The 19,855-nt window shown below is 41.1% G+C and overlaps 1 protein-coding gene across 4 annotated transcripts in view; it reads left to right on the top strand.

The window, feature by feature from the left end:
- MKNK1 (MAPK interacting serine/threonine kinase 1) overlaps positions 1–19,855 on the top strand; it is a 52,584-nt gene that overhangs the window by 12,170 nt on the left and 20,559 nt on the right. For all 4 annotated transcript variants that reach the window (XM_089515080.1, XM_089515077.1, XM_089515078.1 and 1 more), the window contains 4 exons: positions 3,378–3,474; positions 13,942–14,040; positions 15,506–15,603; positions 18,601–18,680. In XM_089515080.1, coding sequence (XP_089371206.1) covers positions 3,378–3,474; positions 13,942–14,040; positions 15,506–15,603; positions 18,601–18,680 — 374 coding nt within the window. The remainder of the gene's footprint in view (positions 1–3,377; positions 3,475–13,941; positions 14,041–15,505; positions 15,604–18,600; positions 18,681–19,855) is intronic.

Here is a 19,855-nt window from a genome sequence, read left to right as displayed (position 1 = left end):
CCGCATGCACAAAATGGTGGCGGCCGTTCCACATGGCCGCCGCCATGAGGACGTCACGACCGCGCCACCTCTATACGGGGCAGCGCGGACATGACGTCCTCGCTCCGCGCCAGGGCACATAATGCACCCTTTCCGCGGAGCAGGAAGGAGCTCCGTTTCGGAGCTCCTTCCTGATTTGGTCTGCTAGACGCAGCCTTCAGACGGCTGCGCTTAGCGGACCAAAGGAAAAAGGGGCCAAGCGGCCCCTTTCTCTTCCTCCCCGCCGCCGCGGGGTGTCCTTGGGGCTTGAAGTCCCAGGGACACCCCTTTCCAGGCTGCGGGGAAGCGGCCTTTTGCCGCTTCCCCGCAGCCTGGAAAGTGGCGGATCAGGGCCTCAGTGGTTGCCGTTCTGGCCACTGAGGCCCCGATACTCCAGGGAAAGGGGCGGGTACAGCCCGCTCCAAATGGGTGGTCTGTAACCCGCCATTGTTTATTTATTTTATTTATATGTGGCCTTTCTCCTGGTTTAGGATACAAGGCAGCTCACAAAAGAATAAGTCAAAAACAATGCAGTTTTAAAACACAATTAAAACCATCACATTGAAATAACATGTTAAAAATATAGAATAATTTAAAAAGCATACAAAAACATTAAAAAAAAGCACCTTCTACTTGCATAAGAAGCCTCCCTGTAAGCACTTATTCATTAAAAGCTTACCTAAAGAGAAAAGTCTTTGCCCGTTGATGGAAGGAGACGAAAAAGGAGGCCAGTCTAGCCTCTTGTGGCAAGGAGTTCCAGAGGGTGGGAGCAGCCACTGAGAAGGCTTTCTTTCATGTCCTCACCAAGAGAGCTTGTGAAGATGCCAGGGCTGGGAGGACGCCTCCCCTTGTAGATCTTAGGATTCTTCCAGGTTTGTATGGAGAGGTGCAGTCTTTCAGATAGTCTGGACCCAAGCTATTTAGAGCTGTTTAGGTCATGATCAGCACTTTGAATTGTTGCTGGAAATGCACTGGTAGCCAGTGAAGCTGTTTTAACAAAGAGTTACGTGCTTCCTATAACTGGCCCCAGTATTGGACTCAAGGAATGGGTACAGCTGGCAAGTAGGTTTTATAAGGATGAAATATAAAGTACACATGCATGACCTACAACTATCTGTAGTGACTGTTGCCAAAAGACCTGTAGGTTTGGATAAGTTGTGTGGGGAGAGGCAGTCAGTAGCAATTATGGTGATGGTGGTGTTTCTGTAGTACCTGGTTGTTAAAAACCAGATGGTAGACTTAGATGAAACCATGCTATTTTATTCTTTTTATAAGGCTGGAATGCAATAAATGTGTTTGTCACACTGATGTCAGTAGGGAGAAACTCTCCTTAATGAGTCCCTCTTGCACTTTTTCTGCATAGGCCACTTCTCTTACCCAAATAAAAATTCAGTCTGGAGGGAGGTCAGCTTGCATTTCATGGCTCTGTAATCATTTCTCCCTGGCTCCAAGCACTTCCTTACCTGTGAAAAGCTGATATGCTAAGTAGCACTGTGAGGATGGAGTGAAATTTGCTAAATCATGGGCTTTCTAGAGGCAAGTACACATGGGCTGTCCTCTTCTGAAAGTGTTGGCAGTTATATTGTGCACTGAGGTATGGAGAATGAGTGTGGTTTTTACTAGAATGCTAGATTAAGTAGGCCCTTTGTTTTAGTCAGCTTTCTTTATCTATAGCTTATGTTTGAAATGACTGTCCTGCGTCACTTGCTGAGCTCTGCACAGCCCATGGAGATACCTGTTTGACTGCATAGGCTCTTTTTACTGGGTGTATGCTCTACTTTTTCTATTTGTCAGCATATTCTGCACCAACATAACTCAGAACTTTCCAAAATAAAAAAACCTCAGTTCTGCGAGCTGCATAAGTCAAACAGATGTGTGTAAATGATGTCATTCTTCCAGTTTTACTGTTCTTCCTAATGTGTTGCTGCTTATTTGGCTAAGAGGGAAGGCCTCTCTCAATGCAGGACACTAAAGTCCTTCTGCCTGACTACTGGGAAATACATTAGCAAGTTCCTCATATTTTAATAGTCCTTTGCCATAGCAATTCAGATATATTTTTGGAGGCAGGTGAGCTGCTGCTTTAGGAAGATGTAAATTCTTTGGGCTACAGTATATTGCAACACGTGCTTCAGCTCTCATGGAATCAAGATGTGCATACACACAGAAATGTCTTGTGAGCCACATCTGCACATGCGTGAAGTATGATTGGCTGAAATTTTTCTGCTGAGGGAAAAAAGCATTTCCAAAACAGATCAGAGTCAGTTGATGTAGATGTTAATTAAAAAATAACACAAGACCATAGATAGTTGAGAGAAGGAAAGAGAGTTAAGAGGTATACTACTCTGAATACTATGCTTTCTTAGCCAAGATAAGCTGCTTTCTGTGCTTAGGATACTGCGAGCCTCTCCTTGCCAATACAGCCAATATCCTAAGCAATACTGTGCTTGGGATACTGTGAGCCTCTCCCTGCCAATATAAACATTACCCACCACTTGCTATTTAGAATATACAGTACAGTCTTGGTGAAATAAAGATGATCTTTTTTGCTGGACTGGTAGGAGTTTGTCTTCCAAGCTAATTAAACGTTCCTATCTTCAATCTGTCCCTTCCTCTGAGAATGCTACTTTGGAGAATGTGGCTCTACTGAGTTTGTTGAAAAAGCAAGGACTAGAACTTGGATGTTCAAAAAGCATAAACCCTATTCATGTATTCTGTTGCCTTATGCATTTATTTTACTGTTCTGTGCATAGAGGGCCTAAATACCCTAAGGCACCAGGTCCCATCTGATCTTGGAAACTAATCAGGGTCAGCCTTGGCAAGAATTTGGATGGGACACTACCAGAAGCTATAGGCTATATTTCAAAGGAAGGAACAGTCAAAACCACCTATAAGTCTTCCTTGCCTAAGAAAACCCTATGAACTTCTTGGTGTCAACATAAATCTAAAGGCAACTTAAACACACACACACACACACACACACACACACACACACACACACAGTGAGTGCCATTATTGTGTATGGTGCTGTATACAGAGTTTTGTGGCCCAACTGGCAGGTGCTTACCTGTTCCCAAGGAGCTTACAGCCTACAAGAAACAATGTGGGAAAATATAGTAGAAGGGAAGTGAGTGGAGCTCTGTTGTGAGCCTGCTTAATGTATACCTGTTTGTTTATGTGTGGACAATGTGTGGGTATAGCTGCAAATAAGGAAATAAGAGTTCCTTTTTGTTTCTGTGTTTGTTAATGAGTAAGCTGCCATGGGATTTGTCTTTTTGCTGTATCTCCCTGTGAGGGAACAGTGGGTGTTCTCTACGTGGTAGCCTACAAAACTAAATAAGTTTTTTTTTTTTAACTTTCAGTCTCAAAGTAATCCTTCATCAAGCCAGTTTGTGAGTGAAGCGTGTTGCCAGGATACCCCAGCTCTCTTTTCAGTGAAGTCAATCCAACATAAATCAGGTACCTGCTTTGAGGTCTGGTCTGTTATGTTTGCGTGTATTTCTTGTGGTGCACTTGTCTGTAAAACATTCAAAGGGACAAGATTATGCACGGTTTCCTATTGAGGGGGAGGTCAAGGGAACATGGCATCTGTTGGTATGATCACCATAGAGTGCCTATCATTGTGGATAAGGCTATAAACTAATTTTATTATGCTAGTTTATTTGTCTTAGCATTAGCAATTAAACCATAACTCACTTTGGATTTTCAGCCTTATAATATCCTTTTACCTCCCCAGTTAGGCACTATTTTCCCTGGACATCTGAACTCTTAATTCCACATCATTTATTTTAACCAGTTAATTAAGTGTAAATATTAGTCAGTTCCAACAGCACTCTTTTATTTACATTCTTAAATGAGAGCAGCTTCTCACTAGTATATTGTTTTTAACACTTGAGAGATCTACCTCTTGTGACAGGGAAAGGTCATCTCAGATAGGTCTTTTCTTATTAAATTACAAGACATGTTGTACTTTTAATTTGTTATATTGCTGTGATGTTTTAGTTCTGTTTTTAAAGCTGTACTGCTTTTAAATCTTGTGAGCTGCCTTAGGGGAAATGTGACATTAACATAAAATAAATAAAAAGGCTTCAGAAAGGGACAAGTTCTGAGGTCATCAGTTTTGAGGAAGGACCAAATTTAAAAACTTTGTTCACACTGTATTCTTCTGCAGCTTGCAATTGTTATACTTAGATGGGATGCTAAGGAGGTGTTTCCATAAAGAAGCAGTTACTTAGTTTTCAGTACAAATTGGAAGAGAGAAGTCATCTTGAAATTTAGTTACTGAAATGTCACTTAAACACAAGAGATTGGCAAACTTAAAGCAAACCCTGGATTCTTTGTCTGGTTTGTTGGGAAAGAAATAGGCAAAGAAGAGAAATAACAAATATGTGGATGGCAGAAGAAGCAAACTATGGGACAACTCTGTGGTTTCTTTAACTGTTGTCTCTTCAAGTGAGAGTGATAGGAAAGTGTACATGGACACACTGCTTGTAACTAAAAAGCAACTGGTTTCTTATGTTGTGCAAACGTAACTTAGTACATGGATGACAACCTCATCAGGACTTCTGTGTTTGCTAATTTTCAGTTTGATAAGTTCAGAGACCCTCTTCTTCTGTTGTCTAATCCCAAGATTTCATGTTGTGCAGTAGTTTGAGACAGTATACACATTTAGGAAAACATTTTGGAAAAGATCTGTTCAAACTGAACATGCATGTGTAGTTAAAGTAGTAGTCTACTTTTAAAAGAAATGTCTCTGTGCTTCTGCCATGATACAGTATGTAGTCTCCTCTGTCTCTCATCTTTGGTTGTGCTACAAATTAGAATGTTCATCCTTCCCTTTCTTTCTTAAAAAGATAAATTTTCCTTCTTGAGATAATTTTACAAAGAATGGTTCATTAAAAAACAACATAGAATATAGTTAGATGATAAAATTTGCTCATTAAAATAAAGGCTGGCTACAGACGGGCAGGGGAAGACGTCTTGGAGGTGTATTCTGCTGAATACGGAGCCTCCAGACCGCCCGCCCCGGGGACGTGCTTCAGGTGTTGGGGCTTCCACACGGGGGGCAGTGAAGACGCCTCACCTGGGTCCGTTTCGGACCCGTAGCTTCTATACCGCCGCCTCGGAGGACGCTGCAAAGAAAGGGGCAGCTTCCGCACAGGCGGCCCAAACCGCGGCTTTTTTTCCCCCTTTGCCGGCTGGCGGGTGCGCAGCTGCGGCGCTAAGCAGCGGCGGCAGAAAGCCTATGGGCACATTTAAAGTGCCCAAGCCCCTTTAAAACTTTTCCCCCCGCTCTGCCCAAGAACAATGGTGGTCTCCTGCCAGCTGGTGATCAGCTGGTGTTGGCATCCTTGTCCTCTTGCACTTTGCCAGTGTCACCAGCATCATAGATGCCTCCTCTCCTTTGGTCCCCGCGCTCTTGCTGAATCTGCAATGCACAGCCACAGCTGTCGCCGCTGCCACCGCTGTCCCCCTGCCATCCCCCATCACCTCCCTTGTACATATGTAAATATTTACAGTTTTAGGGGTTTTTTATTGTTAGGTGAAAATGGCACAGGAATGTGTGTAGGGGTGCACCTTAAAGTCCAAACTTTCCAAGCAGCGCATGCGTACATGTTGCTCTAGGGTTAGGGTTAGGAGTCTTAAAATGCGCTGCAGCTGTGCTGCAGCTTCCACACCTGCATGGCAGCGGACGCTGCAATTAAAGCCTGACTGCAAACTGCGCATGTTCCAAGACCCCAACTCATTATGCGACGCAGCAGACACGGAGCTTTTAAATGGGCAACTTAAATTAGCGGCGTAGCAATTCTGGTGTACCGGTGCAGCAGCTCTCATGGCTTCTTCCACTTCTCGATATGTGTCAGCATTCAGGTAGGACTGCTCCAATTTTTGCAGAATGTTTGGCTGTGACCATATAGCTATAAGGTCAGCTGTCTCCGCATGAGACCAAGACGTCTCCCTGCCTTTTTTCGGGGTGCTGGTGGATGGCTGTGCCATTCTGCCTGGTGCCAAAGGGGAGCCGCCGCACAGCTGTGCCAGGAGCAGCCGAACTGTGCCCGTTCCCAGGTGAAAATGGCGCAGGAATGTGTGTAGGGGGTCACTTTAAATTCCAAACGTTCCCGTATCACTTTCTACAACCAAAACATCCGCCGGCAAAACTTACAACTTCCCGCGATTCTAGCAACGCATGATCACAAGTGGCTCTAGGGTTAGGGTTACGAGCCTTAAAATGCGCCGCAGCTTCCACAGCTGCATGGCAGCGGACGCTGCAATTAAAGCCCGACTGCAAACCACGCATGTCCTGGACCCCGACCCAATATGCGACGCAGCTGACACGGAGCTTTTAAACGGGCAACTTATATTTGCGGCGTAGCAATTCAGACGTACCGGTGCAGCAGCTTACATACGGAGCTGCGCATGTACGCTGCAAATCAAAAAGAAGCGGAAAAAAGCAGCACCTTTTTAATGCCGCTTCTTCCCGCTTGGGACATGCGGGGGGCGCGTTCATGACGGCATTCAGGTAAGGGCTGTCTGAAGGCTCAACCTTCATGACGTCATGAATACACCCCTTTTTGCCCGTCTGTATCCCGCCAAAGTGAACAAACTTTGAACTAGATACTTTCAGTGTAACCAGTTAAGGAGATTAGATCATTGGTCCCAACTTTTTGTCCTCCATTTGTTTTGGAATTCAGATCATAGAAACCTTAGCCAACCTGATCACCAGTCAGGAATTATGGGAGACAAAGTCCAAAACAGCTAGAGAACCAAAGGTTGGGAACCATTGTTCTAGATCGTGAACATTTATTCCATATGTTTTAGGCCTAGAGAGTTCCATAAGACTCCTTGTTTTTGCTGCACTAGAGTAAAATAACGGTGCTTCTAGAAGTAGTTTACTGTGAATTGACTAAGAAGAATTTTTTTTCCAAAAATGTTCAAAGTTACTGCCAGTTTTGCAATGTAAATTAGCTGAAATATTCTAATACAGAAGTGACTCCAGGTCTATTAATGTTGTTTTATGTAAATTATACTTCAAGATGATTTGTGAGATGATGGGAGTTAAAAGTAGAATTGTTGTCTTATTGTGAAGCATTTGATTGCCATCTTGCATACAGTAAAATGTGTCTGGTTTATTCTATCTGGGAAAGTATCTTTAGAACATCAGAGGTCATGCAAGGATATGTCATGCATTTCAGATTACAGGCCACAGGCTGAATAAACAGATAAAATAACACCTCTTGTATGTCTGGTATAGCACAAGTTGGAGATGTCAATGAGTGAAGTTATTTTCTGGTGTGAAACAAAACTCTTTAACCTTTAGAGTGTCAGACATGGAAGAAACTGGAAGAAGTTTGGTCTGAACAATTCTCCAGGCAATGGATGCCATATGCTGGTTCTCCCAGTACTGGAAGAGAGAATAAATAACCTCTTGGGATGGAACTTTTGAAGGACATCATTTGTCACTATTGATATAAGCAATGGGGGTTGATGAAATATATTTTCATTGGATTGTTTAATTCATTCTGGGAAGGCTCTTCCTTTTTTTGCAACTAAAATTTCTAGCTTTTTCATTTTAATTTCAGAAGGTTGATAAGAACGATAACATTTTTATATTTTTTTAGAAATAATGTGGTGGCTGCTATAAAGTCTGTATTTATTTAGCAATCTAATCAAAAGCATCTGAGAGTATCAGACAAACGGTTACATCTGCATCACATAACCCCTCTTAGTTTCTGATAAAGTTATGTTAACGTACTAGAGGAATTGTTTCTTCAGTATGTGTAAGCAGATTGTTAACAATATGTATTTTATTTTTCTACAAAGGAAGAAAGATGGAATAGTCTTGTCAGTGTTTGTAAGGATGATGGAAGATAATGGTTAGGGCTGTGCACTGGAAATTTTTGTAAGGAGAAATCTTTTCCCTTGCAAGATTTCTGCAAGAATTAAAAATTATATCAATTGATTGTTTAAAGCAGTATTCACAAACCAGAAGGTATGTTGGTCGACCATTTTAGTCACTAGCCAAGTAGGCTGTATGGCTTTTGGGTTTCAGATGTGCTCTTGACAGAACATACTTATGGTGTTCAGACTAAAATCTGAGTATCCCAGATGTGCCAGTGCTTGAAGCATAGAGTTGGAAGAGACCACAAGGGCCATCCAGTCCAACCCCCTGCCATGCAGGAAATCCAAATCAAAGCATCCCCGACAGGTGGCCATCCAGCCTCTGCTTAAAGACCTCCAAGGAAGGAGACTCCACTACACTCCAAGGGAGTTTGTTCCACTGTCGAACAGACCTTACTGTCAGGAAGTTCCTCCTAATGTTGAGGTGGAATCTCTTTTCCTGTAGCTTGCATCCATTGTTCCGGGTCCTGTTCTCTGGAGCAGCAGAAAACAAGCTTGCTCCCTCCTCAATATGACATCCCTTCAAATATTTAAACAGGGCTATCATATCACCTCTTAATCTTCTTTCAGCCTCAGTGACATTGGTCCAAAATACACTGCAAAAATATCCCAGTTTGAGACTGCTTTAATTGCCCTGAGTCAATGCTAGGGAATTCTGGGAAATGTAGTTTTGTGACATTTAGCCTTCTTTGTCAGGGAGCTCTGGTGCCACAATAAACTACAATTCCCAGGATTCCCTAGCACTGAACAAGGGCAGTTAAAGAGGTTGCAGGCTGCATTATTTCTGCAGTATGTTTTGGACCATTGTCAATAAGCAGTTTAATAATCAACTAGCTGTACCCAGCCACGTGTTGCTGTGGCTCAGTTCGATTAAATGGAAAAGAAAGAAAAGAGAAAGCCTACATTTCTGAAATATTCAATGTCACAATGCTTGTGGGTATACAATATTTTTGTTGTTCCATTGTCTATGTAGATATAGAGATTGTTTGGTTTGCCGACTCTAGAACATGCAACATATAATTGTCCATGTGAGAAGCAATTCCTGTCTAGATCAGCTCTTGCCACTGGCTCCCATCCTCCAAGGCCCATTTGCTGGCTTCTGCGGGTCCCAAAGGGACACTTGGGGGCCGGCAAACTCTGGAGGACAGCGACCAGCAGCTCACAGTGACCAGTGGCACATATAAAACCATGTGTGTATTTGAATAGAATGTTGTGTCAAAATGTCAAAGCAATCGATGAAGAGCTTTTGGAGATTTAAGATTTTAAACAAACAAACATTTACATTTTTATTTATATAGATAAGATATTAATGTCAGTATTCAGAATCTGATGAGCTGGATCCTGAGTGGCTCTTGTGTAATGGAGAAGGCACTGAGATTTGGTGGGGACTCCCTTTTTAGAGCTGGTGGTCATTTTTGCCCATTCCCTCTGCAGTCCCACTGTGCTACCTCTTGCACGATTCTAGAAGTTTCCCCATTTCTCCAGGACAGCCTCTCAAGTTGTAAATAGGCAAGGAGGAACTCTTAAAAAAAAAAAGGTAATCATCATTTTCTCTTCTAGGAGCATCCTGTGAGTGAAGTTACATTCACAGGAGTGGTGCATCTCACCATCTTTAAAAACATTATCTGACTAATTCCTCTTGACCCTGGGCTGGATCATGCCAAAATTTGGGAGGCCATTTTGAGCACTTCCCAACCCCATACCACACTGTCACGTATTGTGTCACGAAGTGACATTCCAGTCACTTCTGGTCACTTTCAGAGACAATTGTTTGTAGTTTTGGAATATGGAAGGTGGGGAGAGGACAATATTTAGACATAGAATTGCCCTTGTAACATGTTACTTCCAAACTGTGGTCCAATCTTAAATGATCAGTTAAAAGATATATTTAAGTGACCAGGGTATATTTTTTCAGATTTAATAATAAGAAAGGTGTTCTGTAGGTGTGTGTCTGTGTGTTTTAAATAGCCAGCTCCAGATGGTGTTCTTAAAGAGAACCAGTTATTGGGACAGGGTTGTACATTTGTATGTTGTTTTCCATCTTGCATGAATATGCTCACTCACTCTCCTTCGTTGAGGGTTGAAAGTAGGGTATGAAATGGGAATATAATAATGAAAGAAGCGTCCTTACACTGGATTAGTACATTGGGTAATCTACTTTAGTATAGGTTAAATATCCCTTATCAGGAATTTCAAAATCCAAAATTGTCCACTTGTGTGGCTGGGATAGTGATATCTTAACTTTCTAATTGGTCAGTGTATACAAATTTTGTTTCATGGACAACATTATTAAAGATATTAGAAAATTACCTTCAGGATATCTGTATAAGGTTTGTACAAAACATAAATGATGTTTGGACATCATGTTTGGACTTGGGTATCTTCTCTATCTCATTATATACGTATATATGTGTGTGTGTGTGTATGCAAATATTCCGAAGTACAAAAAAAAAAAAATCCAAAATCAAAACCAAGCATGTAGGATAAGTGAGACTCAACCTGTATTGCCTATGCTGATTATCAGAAGCCAGGGGTATTTTTCCATCCCTACCTAATGGTACCAGAGAGCTTTTGAATGCTAAGATGGTGCCTTGATGGCTGTTTAAATCTTGGTTAGGAATTTATTGTTAGGTACCATAAATATCAATGCACAACCTAGGTTCTTCCAGACAGGATTTCTAATACTATCAAACAGTACTGTGTAGACATTCTGTCCTTTCTTCCTTAATGTTTTATTTTTCTGGTGAGAGAAAGTGGTAAGAAAACACAGGAGGGTTACAAACAGAAAATGACATCTGGAGAATCCCCCCTTCCATACAATTCCATGAATGAGTCAGGGTGATCATGCAGTAAACCACCCCATCTATAGGTAGATCACTGCTCTAAAGCCTCATATGGAAGCTAAGTAGGATTTGTGCACCTGTCACTTCCCCTCAAATGGTTAACTGTGGTGAAGAGATGGGAAATTTGGCTACATTTGTTGAACAAAGTCAAACTTTACCCTTCCTTTTTTTTCTTTTAAAGATGCCTCACTGAATTGATACCAAGCAGTGATGAGTTCAAACTAAAGCTGTACGTCTGGATACAAATGTTTTCAGTTGAGAGCAGAAAATCATTTGATAAGCAGAGATGAGTAACCATAGTGTATCCAGAGGCCAATTTCCTGACCCTGTGACTATTGTAGGGACTGCCAAAAAATCCCAGACGAGCAAGACAGACCAAAACCTGGTAGTTTTTATGTTAAATAGTGCAGAGGTCTTCTGGAACCTAAGTTCACCCTTGTTTTTGTTGCCAAAGAAAATGTGTTCTTCAAAGCTTGCAGGAACTAAGGGCACCCAAAACATGGCTGAAGGGGGTTGCATGTAGCCCTAGGGATGTGTCTTCTCCTAATGTAAAAGGATGGAGTCTCCCTGAGTTAGCTGGGACACAAAAAGCTGGGGTCTTGGGAGGGCACCCACAATTGGCAAGAGGGCTTAGGCTAACCCTAAAGCCAGGATACAAGCCTATGTATAATGGTTCCTAACTCAAGAAATCCAGAGGCTGGCTCTAAATTAGTTTAGTTTATTGATTAAAAAAGGAATCAGCATGCAAAGAAAACTTTCTCTCTCTCACACACATTCACAAAAGAACTAGGATATAAAAGCTGATAGCAGACAGTGAATTAAAGGATTGCAGTAGGTGATACTTTACTGGTTCCAGAAGTGGGGCTCCGATCTGGGGGAAGACACTGAGTCAAATGGGGCTCAGTACTCTGCTGTGTGGCGTAGCCAATAGTAGTGAGGGGTCAAGCTTGAATCCAACAGATTTTCTGCCTGACTTAAGTGAACCAAATTGGAATTGCCCAAGTAGGCAGTTTTATAGGGTGAAATGTGTTCTGAGGCAGTTTTTCAGGAGTTTGAGTGGATTTTCCAGGAGGAAGAATAACCAGAGATGTGTGGAAATGGCAGGGCAGTCAATGCAAATGTTTTACACAAAAAGGTGCAATTTCCAGCTCCCTTTGAACCCCAGCTTTCTGGCAAGTACCTGGTACTGTATATTGCTCTCCATCTCACTCCTATGTGAAAGGATTGTGCAGATTCTGATCTTAATTGATCTGTTCTGGCTAAGTGCCTTGTCTTTCCCCATGCTGAGCTAACAGGATTTCAAGGTACAGTGATGGAAGTCCTTATATGCTGTGCCTAGTTTCCTGCACTGGAGGTGCCCTCTTGGATACTTGATCCAAACATCCCTTTTAATATTAAGTTGATATCACAGGTTGACTAGGGGTGAAGGAGGACTAGACCCTGGGGGTAACAGAGCAGCACTCATCTGTATGTATATCAGAGAATGGAGAAGCAATAATTTTGGGAGAATAGTGTCATAATTCACTTGGGTAACTGAGAAGGTGTGTGGTTGATTATGAGCCTAGAGCAGTGGTGGGGAACCCACTGCCCTCCTGGTTCTGACAGACTACCATTCCCATCATGCCTCTGTAGGTTCCCCACCCCTGCTCTAAAGGATGAGAGACAGAGAATCAGTCAGATGCTGGGGAACCAAAACCAACAAGGGTGTGCACAGAAGAGTAGTCTGGATTTACAAAATAATCAGCCTTCCTAGATAAGGCAGGCAGCAAATGCTCTACAGCCACTGGACACATCTTCAATTGCCCATTCTGTGAGAAACATCTGAGCTAATTCAGAGATTGAATCTGTAGTGCATTTGCTGCTTGCTTTATCTAGGGGAGCTGATTATTGAGTGCAAACATCTGGGGCTGCACTAACTGAGCTGCAGGTGTGCTGAACCTCTTCTCAAACACTCTAGTCCTGCTAGTCTTTCCAAGGGAGATCCAACAGTTAGTGGACTAAAGGCAGTGAGGAGGAGAGCAACAAAAAACTGCCCCACGACATATCCCTCTCCCTTCTTGTACAAATGGAATGTCAAGGTATGCCACCCACAAAAGCCAGCTCTTCTTTCTAGGTGTGGATCTCTGGTTGCAATCTCACATAACAACTGCAAAAACAGTAATGGAACTGATGAACCACACAGAAAGGATCCAATCTGGAAGCATCTAAAAAGTGGCTGCAAGTTTTAAAAGCAAACTATTTTCTTGTGGGGCCCATGTTTGTAGATAACACTTTTTGTGTACAGAGAACTGACCTTTTTCTCCAGCTTATTCAGTAAGTCATCACAGAGTTGGAAGATTGCAGTGATAACTGAAATGGCATAGAATGGTAACTTCTTGTAGATTTGACAGGAAAAAAGGAGACACTTTTTTAAATGCTCAGTGGATGGTGTTTTTTATTTTTATTTTTTAATTTGGGAAAAGTTCAATGTGTTTCAGCTGATATATGCATAGGCTGAAATGCATTGGGCTACTTCCAAAATAAAAATAAAAACAACCATTCACTGAGCACTTGGACATATATTGCCCTTGTTTCCTATGGATTTTGTTGGATGCTCTCCAGGATTTGCCTCTTCTAGCAATAGTTTTGGCTTGCAATCTGTGACCCTTGCTTTCCTATATATTTTATGGCTTTATTCTCTCATTCATCAAACTATATTATTCTGTTGTGTTTTAACAAAGATAATCCTGTTTTTATGTGGACAGCTGAAATGGCGAAGAGATAATGAAGCTCCTGATATAAACAGGCCAGCAATCTGCTATGTGGAAATGTTGCCTTTTGGCAACTGAGGCACACTAGAGGGTTTTGAAAGAGTATAGATATTTTTGTTAGGCCAGTTTGCCATGTTGTTGCCATAGTACCAAGAGATGGAGATGGCTTTCTCAGTAAATTTATTATAAGTGCTTGTTTTTCATATTTTCCTGAACAATATTTGACCTGAAACTAGCAAAAAAAGAGAAGGGGGGTACGTCTTAGGCAAAATATGTCCTTTTTGTTACCCATTAATTTTTTGAAATGCAGGAGGTCAAATATTAAATGCTACAATGAGAAAGAATATTAAAAAGCACAAGCACATATCATTTTTCAGCATTATATAACACAAACAGAATTATTGTTTACCCTTTCTACCCTTTCTTCTGTATAGAGATGGTCAGCAGCCAGCCCCTTCCCATAGCGGACAGTGTCAAAAGGAAAAAGAAAAAAAGGACCAGGGCTACAGATAATTTCCCTGGAAGGTTTGAAGGTTGGCTTTCTTTTTTGCTTTCTTTTATGATCCTGCACAGCAGCCTCAGTTTATGCAGTTGCAACAGGGTTTATAGCACTGTTTATGGTGAAAATCTGTTTTAATCAGTGTGTTTTATGCTTACTGTTTTTGAGTTGCATCATTGTATTTGGGAGATTCAAAGGCAGCAGAATATTGACATTTTGAAGTTCATACAGTATCATCCATTATTTGCTTATTAGACGACTGTAATTCAATCTACTTAGGGCTGCCCTTGAAAAGTGTGCAGTGTCTCTGCACAGTGTGGTAGACGATTCATCATTGATCTTGGCACCGCATGGTCTTGGTTCAGCATAGCTGTATTGGCTTCCATGCTGTTTTTGAACACAGTTCACAGTGGTGGTTTTCAAGCCCTAAATGGCCTAGGGCCAGTATATTTGAAAGGCTGCCTCCTAGCCTATAAACCTGCCCAGACTCTGAAATTTTGTTTTATGTTACATCACCCATGTTTACATCAATTAAAGTAACACCTCAGGGCCTGAATACCCTACAGGCACCAGATCCTGTCTGATCTCGGAAGCAAAGTTGGGTCAACTCTGGTTAGTAATTGGATGAGAGGCTGCCAACAAATAGCAGGTTCTGTAGGCTATATTCCAGAGTAAGGACCTGACAAAACCACTTTTAGGTATTTCTTGCCTTATGACAAACCCATGAATTTCATAGGGTTTTCTTAAGTCAATAGGTGACTTGAAGGTACATAAAAAACACAAGGTAGTACCTTAGCTAGGGAACCTCCTAGAGAGTGAAGTCAGACTGGCTGAATATTTGCTGAGGTTCTGGTGGGTGGCAGATCTTACTTCTGTTTCATTAGGATTGTTTCAGAATAATGTGAGAGGAGGAGCAGTTGGCCTTTAAAACTCCAGTACTATTCACATTTAATTGAGAGCAGTGTCCATTTAATTAATTCTGTGTAAGCATGCATTACACTGCTTTGCATATAACACACTGAATTCAGAAGACATATTGTCATGTTACCCTCTTTGGATTGTGCCTCATGTGTAACTACAAATAATAGGAATTTATGTTTTTCTTTCCTTAACACAGACCTGTTTTGGACTACAGCTATTTTAAGATGCTAACATGAAACAGCACTACTTTCTCAAATTCTCCCTGGAGAATAAACTGCAGTGATTTTGAAATATTTATTTTACATCAGTTCAGTTGGTAGGATCACAGAATTTTGGGAGTTAATATTTATGTCGATAAGGTTTGAACTTCACTCCCATGCTTTTGATTTTAACTTATTGATGAGAACAGATTGATAAAACCGAAGCTGCTATCTCAATTTTGTTTATTAGCAAGAGAGCACTTGCTGTTATATTATTGTTGGTAATAGTAATTAACTTATTAGCCTATCTGTACAATTCACTGAAGTTTTCTGTACTAAGCTTCCCTTACATTTCTGTCTGCTGGCTTTCTTTGGCAGATTTGTACAAACTCACTGCAGAGTTGCTTGGTGAGGGCTCTTATGCTAAGGTACAGGGTGCTGTCAGCTTGCAAAATGGGAAGGAATATGCAGTTAAAGTAAGTAAAAGCGCCCCAAAGTTTTTTTCAATATCTTAAAGCAGGGGTACTCAAATGGTGGGGTGGTACTGCTGGGGGGGGGGGGGCATGAGAGTTCCTGAAGGAGGGGGTGAGACTTGGAGGCTCTAGTCCTTGCTCCTCCACCTCTTCCCAACATTTTTTATGTGTAAAATTTTTACATGCATTGAGTTAAATATTGAATTTAATTAAATATTGAATTTATTTACTCTTCTAATTTGAACAATGTTATTTCCTTATAAAATGTTAAAATATGAATATACATGAATGTGTGGATGAAAATCTGCACAGTAAATAATCAAAATATTGTTATTCATATATTTTGTCGAGGGTGGGGGAAAGATTTTAGTATCACTATCTTAAGGTCTTGCTTCATAGGTGCTTATATACCAAAAGTACACAGTGATGACAAATGGTGATCATAGATGATAGTGTGGGTTTTTTTTGGGGAATCCTTAGGGAAGGACTTTCTCTCAGGCCCATCGTCATCACAGAAATGTCTGGTGAGGACATGGAAGAAGGCTTTCTCAGTGGCTGATCCCAGGCTATGGAATTCCCTCCCTTGGCAAACTAGGCTGGCCCCCTCTCTGACCTCTTTTCACCTTTTTGCTTTTGCCATGCTTTCAGTTATTATTTGTAAGAGAAGGGTCTTTTAATGGAGTGTGCGCTTTATTTTTATAGAATCATAGAAACATAGAGTTGGAAGAGACCGAAAGGGCCATCCAGTTCAACCCCTGCCATGCAGGAAATCTAAATCAAAGCATCCCCGACAGATGGCTATCCAGCCTCTGTTTAAAGACCTCTAAGGAAGGAGCTTCCACTACACTCCAAGGGAGTGTGTTCCACTGTTGAACAGCCCTTACTGTCAGGAAGTTCCTCCTAATGTTGATGTGGAATCTCTTTTTCAGTAGTTTGCATCCATTGTTCTGAGTCCTATTCTCTGGAGCAGCAGAAAACAAGCTTGCTCCCTCCTCAATATAACATTCCTTCAAATATTTAAACAGGGCTATCATATCACCTCTTAACCTTCTCTTCTCCAGGCTGAACATCCCCAGCTCCCTAAGTCATTCTTCATAGGGCATTTCTCAACATCCTCTTTGAATTGTGGTGCCAAGAACTGGACAGAGTATTCCAGGTGGGGCCTGACCAAAGCAGAATAGAGTGAAACTATTACTTCCCTTGATCTCGACAGTATGCTTCTATTGATGTAGCCTAAAATGGCATTGGACTTTTTAGCTGCCACATCACACTGTTGACTCATGTTCAACTTGTGGTCTACTTGGACTCCTAGATCCCTTTCACATGTAGTCTTGTTCAGCCAGGTGTCCCCCATCCTATGTCTGTGCATTTCATTTTTCCGCCTTAAGTGCAATACCTTACGTTTCTCCGTGTTGAATTTCATTTTGTTAGCTTTGGCCTAGCTTTCTAGTCTATTCAGGTCATTTTGAATTTTGATCCTGTCTTCTGGGGTATTAGCTACTCCCCCTAATTGGGTATCATCTACAAATTTGATAATTAGGCTACCAGCAGAACAAGAGTGCAGTAGCACCCTCATGCTCCTGCTTCCCAGTAGCTGTTATGTAGAGGCATACTGTCTCACATACTGGTTATATCTAGCCATCATGATTACAGTAGCAATTGCTGTCCTATTAACCTGCACAAATTTATCTAATTCCCCTTTAAAGCTATCCAAGTTGGCAATAATCACTGATCTTGAAACAGTGAATTGCACAGTAAACTATGTACAACACAAAGAAATACTTCCTTTTATCTGTCCTGCATCTCTCACCATTCAGTTTCAGTAGATGACTTTGACTTCTAGAATTATGATGGGAAGGCTTCTTGCTATCCACCTTCTGTACATCCTGTGTAGCATTATTCGTATCTATCATGTCTCTGCTTACTCATCTTTTTTCTCATGCTGTCTTTTCCTTTCCTGTCCTGCACATTTCACTTAGTGAGTAATGCCTTGGCTTAGTCTTAACAACAGACCTGGCAAACCACAGTTCAGTCAAAGGCAGAAAGCTTGTAATGACATGAATGTGTGTTCATTGAAAATTTTCCAGACCATATGGCCATGTTCTAGATCTAGAACATGGCCACATAGCCCGAAAAACCCACAAAAAACTATGGATGCCGGCCATGAAAGCCTTCAACTTCACTTTCCAGACCATAGTTTGGAAGTCTGGAAATGTCTAAACAATTACTTCTTGATGTGTGAGACCAGAAGTTATTTTTGTTTCATGTGCTAGTGACTAGCATATTTGTTCCCATTGAATACAACTGTTCTTTCTCTATCTTTCCTGGAAACTTGCCAGGGACCAGCAGCCAATGGCTCAGGGGCTAATGTTTGCCCAGGGACTAGCATTGTGAGCAGTACTGGTCTAAACCAGTAGTTTTTAAGAGATGAAAGGAAGATAACATTTCCCCTGTGAAACCATTATTTCTGATTCTCCACTGTCTTCTCTGGTCAAACAGACTGGAGTCCTGTTTATTAGAAATAAAACTGATGATAGATGGTATATATAGATAGTCTTAGTATGAATGTAAGTATGTATGGAAAGATAGAATGCTTGTTTGTTTGTATGTTTAGTTTGTTAATATTATATTGTATTGAATGTATTGAATTGTATGAGAAGGGTGCTAGTGTGTTTGGGTTGTAAATGTATTAATATTTTGTATTTGTATTGGCATAATAATAAAGAATTAAAAAAAAGAAAAGAAATAAAACTGTAAGAGAAAAGGCTATTCACAGTGTGCAAATCCATCCCAAGTTTTTAAAAGAAATATTTCTTAACCTGTTTGAAGGTTCCTTGTCATAAAGGAAGAGTATTAGAATAACAGCAACGTTAAGAAATGTCCCTGACAATCTTACCCCTCTGGCACTTCTGTGAAAACCTTTTATAAAGCTGAAAAATAATGACCGGCATTTTTGTAGGTTGCCTTGTTTTTAAAATTTATTTTCAATTTTTGCAACAGATAATTGAAAAGGTTGCTGGACATAGTCGGAGTCGGGTGTTCCGAGAGGTGGAGACTTTGTATCAGTGTCAGGGTAACAAGTAAGGAATTGCTACTGTATTTAACACACAATCTGAGCTAATTGTTTAGTTTGTGGGGGAAACCAAAGCTAAAATATTATTACACGGCAAATTATGTTCATCGAGCACTGGGAGGAACAGTGACATGAAACCACCACTCCTAGTTTTTCTTTGAACGTTTTGGCACCCTCTTTATTTCTTAAGCAGCCTTCACTTCAGTAATACTGCATAGGAGTGTGTGTGTATATGTGAAGTTGTTACCGTACCTCTGCCCCTTTAAATTTGAGAAATGTAAAATCTTACATTTTAAAAGTGTGCTTGAAATCCAAATTATAACATTTGCTTACTCAAATAAAAATGAAATACAGATGTAATATATCTTGATTAAGGTTTTTGACAAGTTCCCCAGTTATATTATTGTAAGCATGCAGCTGTGGGCTAGAGAGTGCTACAGTGAAGTGGATCTGTTAAGAGTTAAGAGAACATGATGGCTGCTCACACTCTGCAGAATTAGTCCACTGCTTTAATGTTCATGGTTCCATCCTATAGAATCCTGGGATTTGTAGTTGTGGAAATAGATCTCTTTGACAGGCAACACTAAATAGCTCGCAAAAATACAACTCCCTCAATTCCATAGCACTGAGCCATGACAGTTTAAGAAGTATCAGACTGTATTAAGTATGCAGTGTAGATGAAGCTAAAGAGTACTTTCCAGTGGTTGCTCTTCATCCTGGAAAGAAGTGACTAGTGGAATGTCTCAGCCTTCTCTCATGGTCCCAGCATTGCAGAACATCTTTATAAATCACTTAGATAATGGAATGGAAGACATGCTTATCAGATTTTCAGATGATACCAAATTAAGGGTGGTGGAGGTAAATATGCCAGGGGATACGAACAGAGTTCAAAATGACCTTGACAGATTGGCGAGCTGGACCAAAACTACTCGAATGAATGAATTGTACAACTATACAATGGCTGGCAGCTGGTTTGTAAGTAGTATATGTGAAAAGGAACTAGGAGTCTTAGTAGACCACAAACTAAACATAAGTTGTGATGCTGCCACCAAAAAGGACAGTGCAATTCTATGCTGCATCAACAGGAGCATAGTGTCCAGATCAAGGGAAATATCAGTTCCACTCTGTTCTGCTTTGGTCAGAACTTATTTTGAATACCGTGTCCAGCTTTGGTCACCACCA

This window comes from Sceloporus occidentalis, unplaced genomic scaffold (genome assembly GCF_023333645.1).
Source record: "Sceloporus occidentalis isolate IW3139 unplaced genomic scaffold, rSceOcc1.0.p SCAF_3, whole genome shotgun sequence".
Classification (NCBI taxonomy): domain Eukaryota; kingdom Metazoa; phylum Chordata; class Lepidosauria; order Squamata; family Phrynosomatidae; genus Sceloporus; species Sceloporus occidentalis.
The sequence above is the reverse complement of the archived record's forward strand: the minus strand, read 5'-3'. Positions and strand labels throughout refer to the sequence as shown.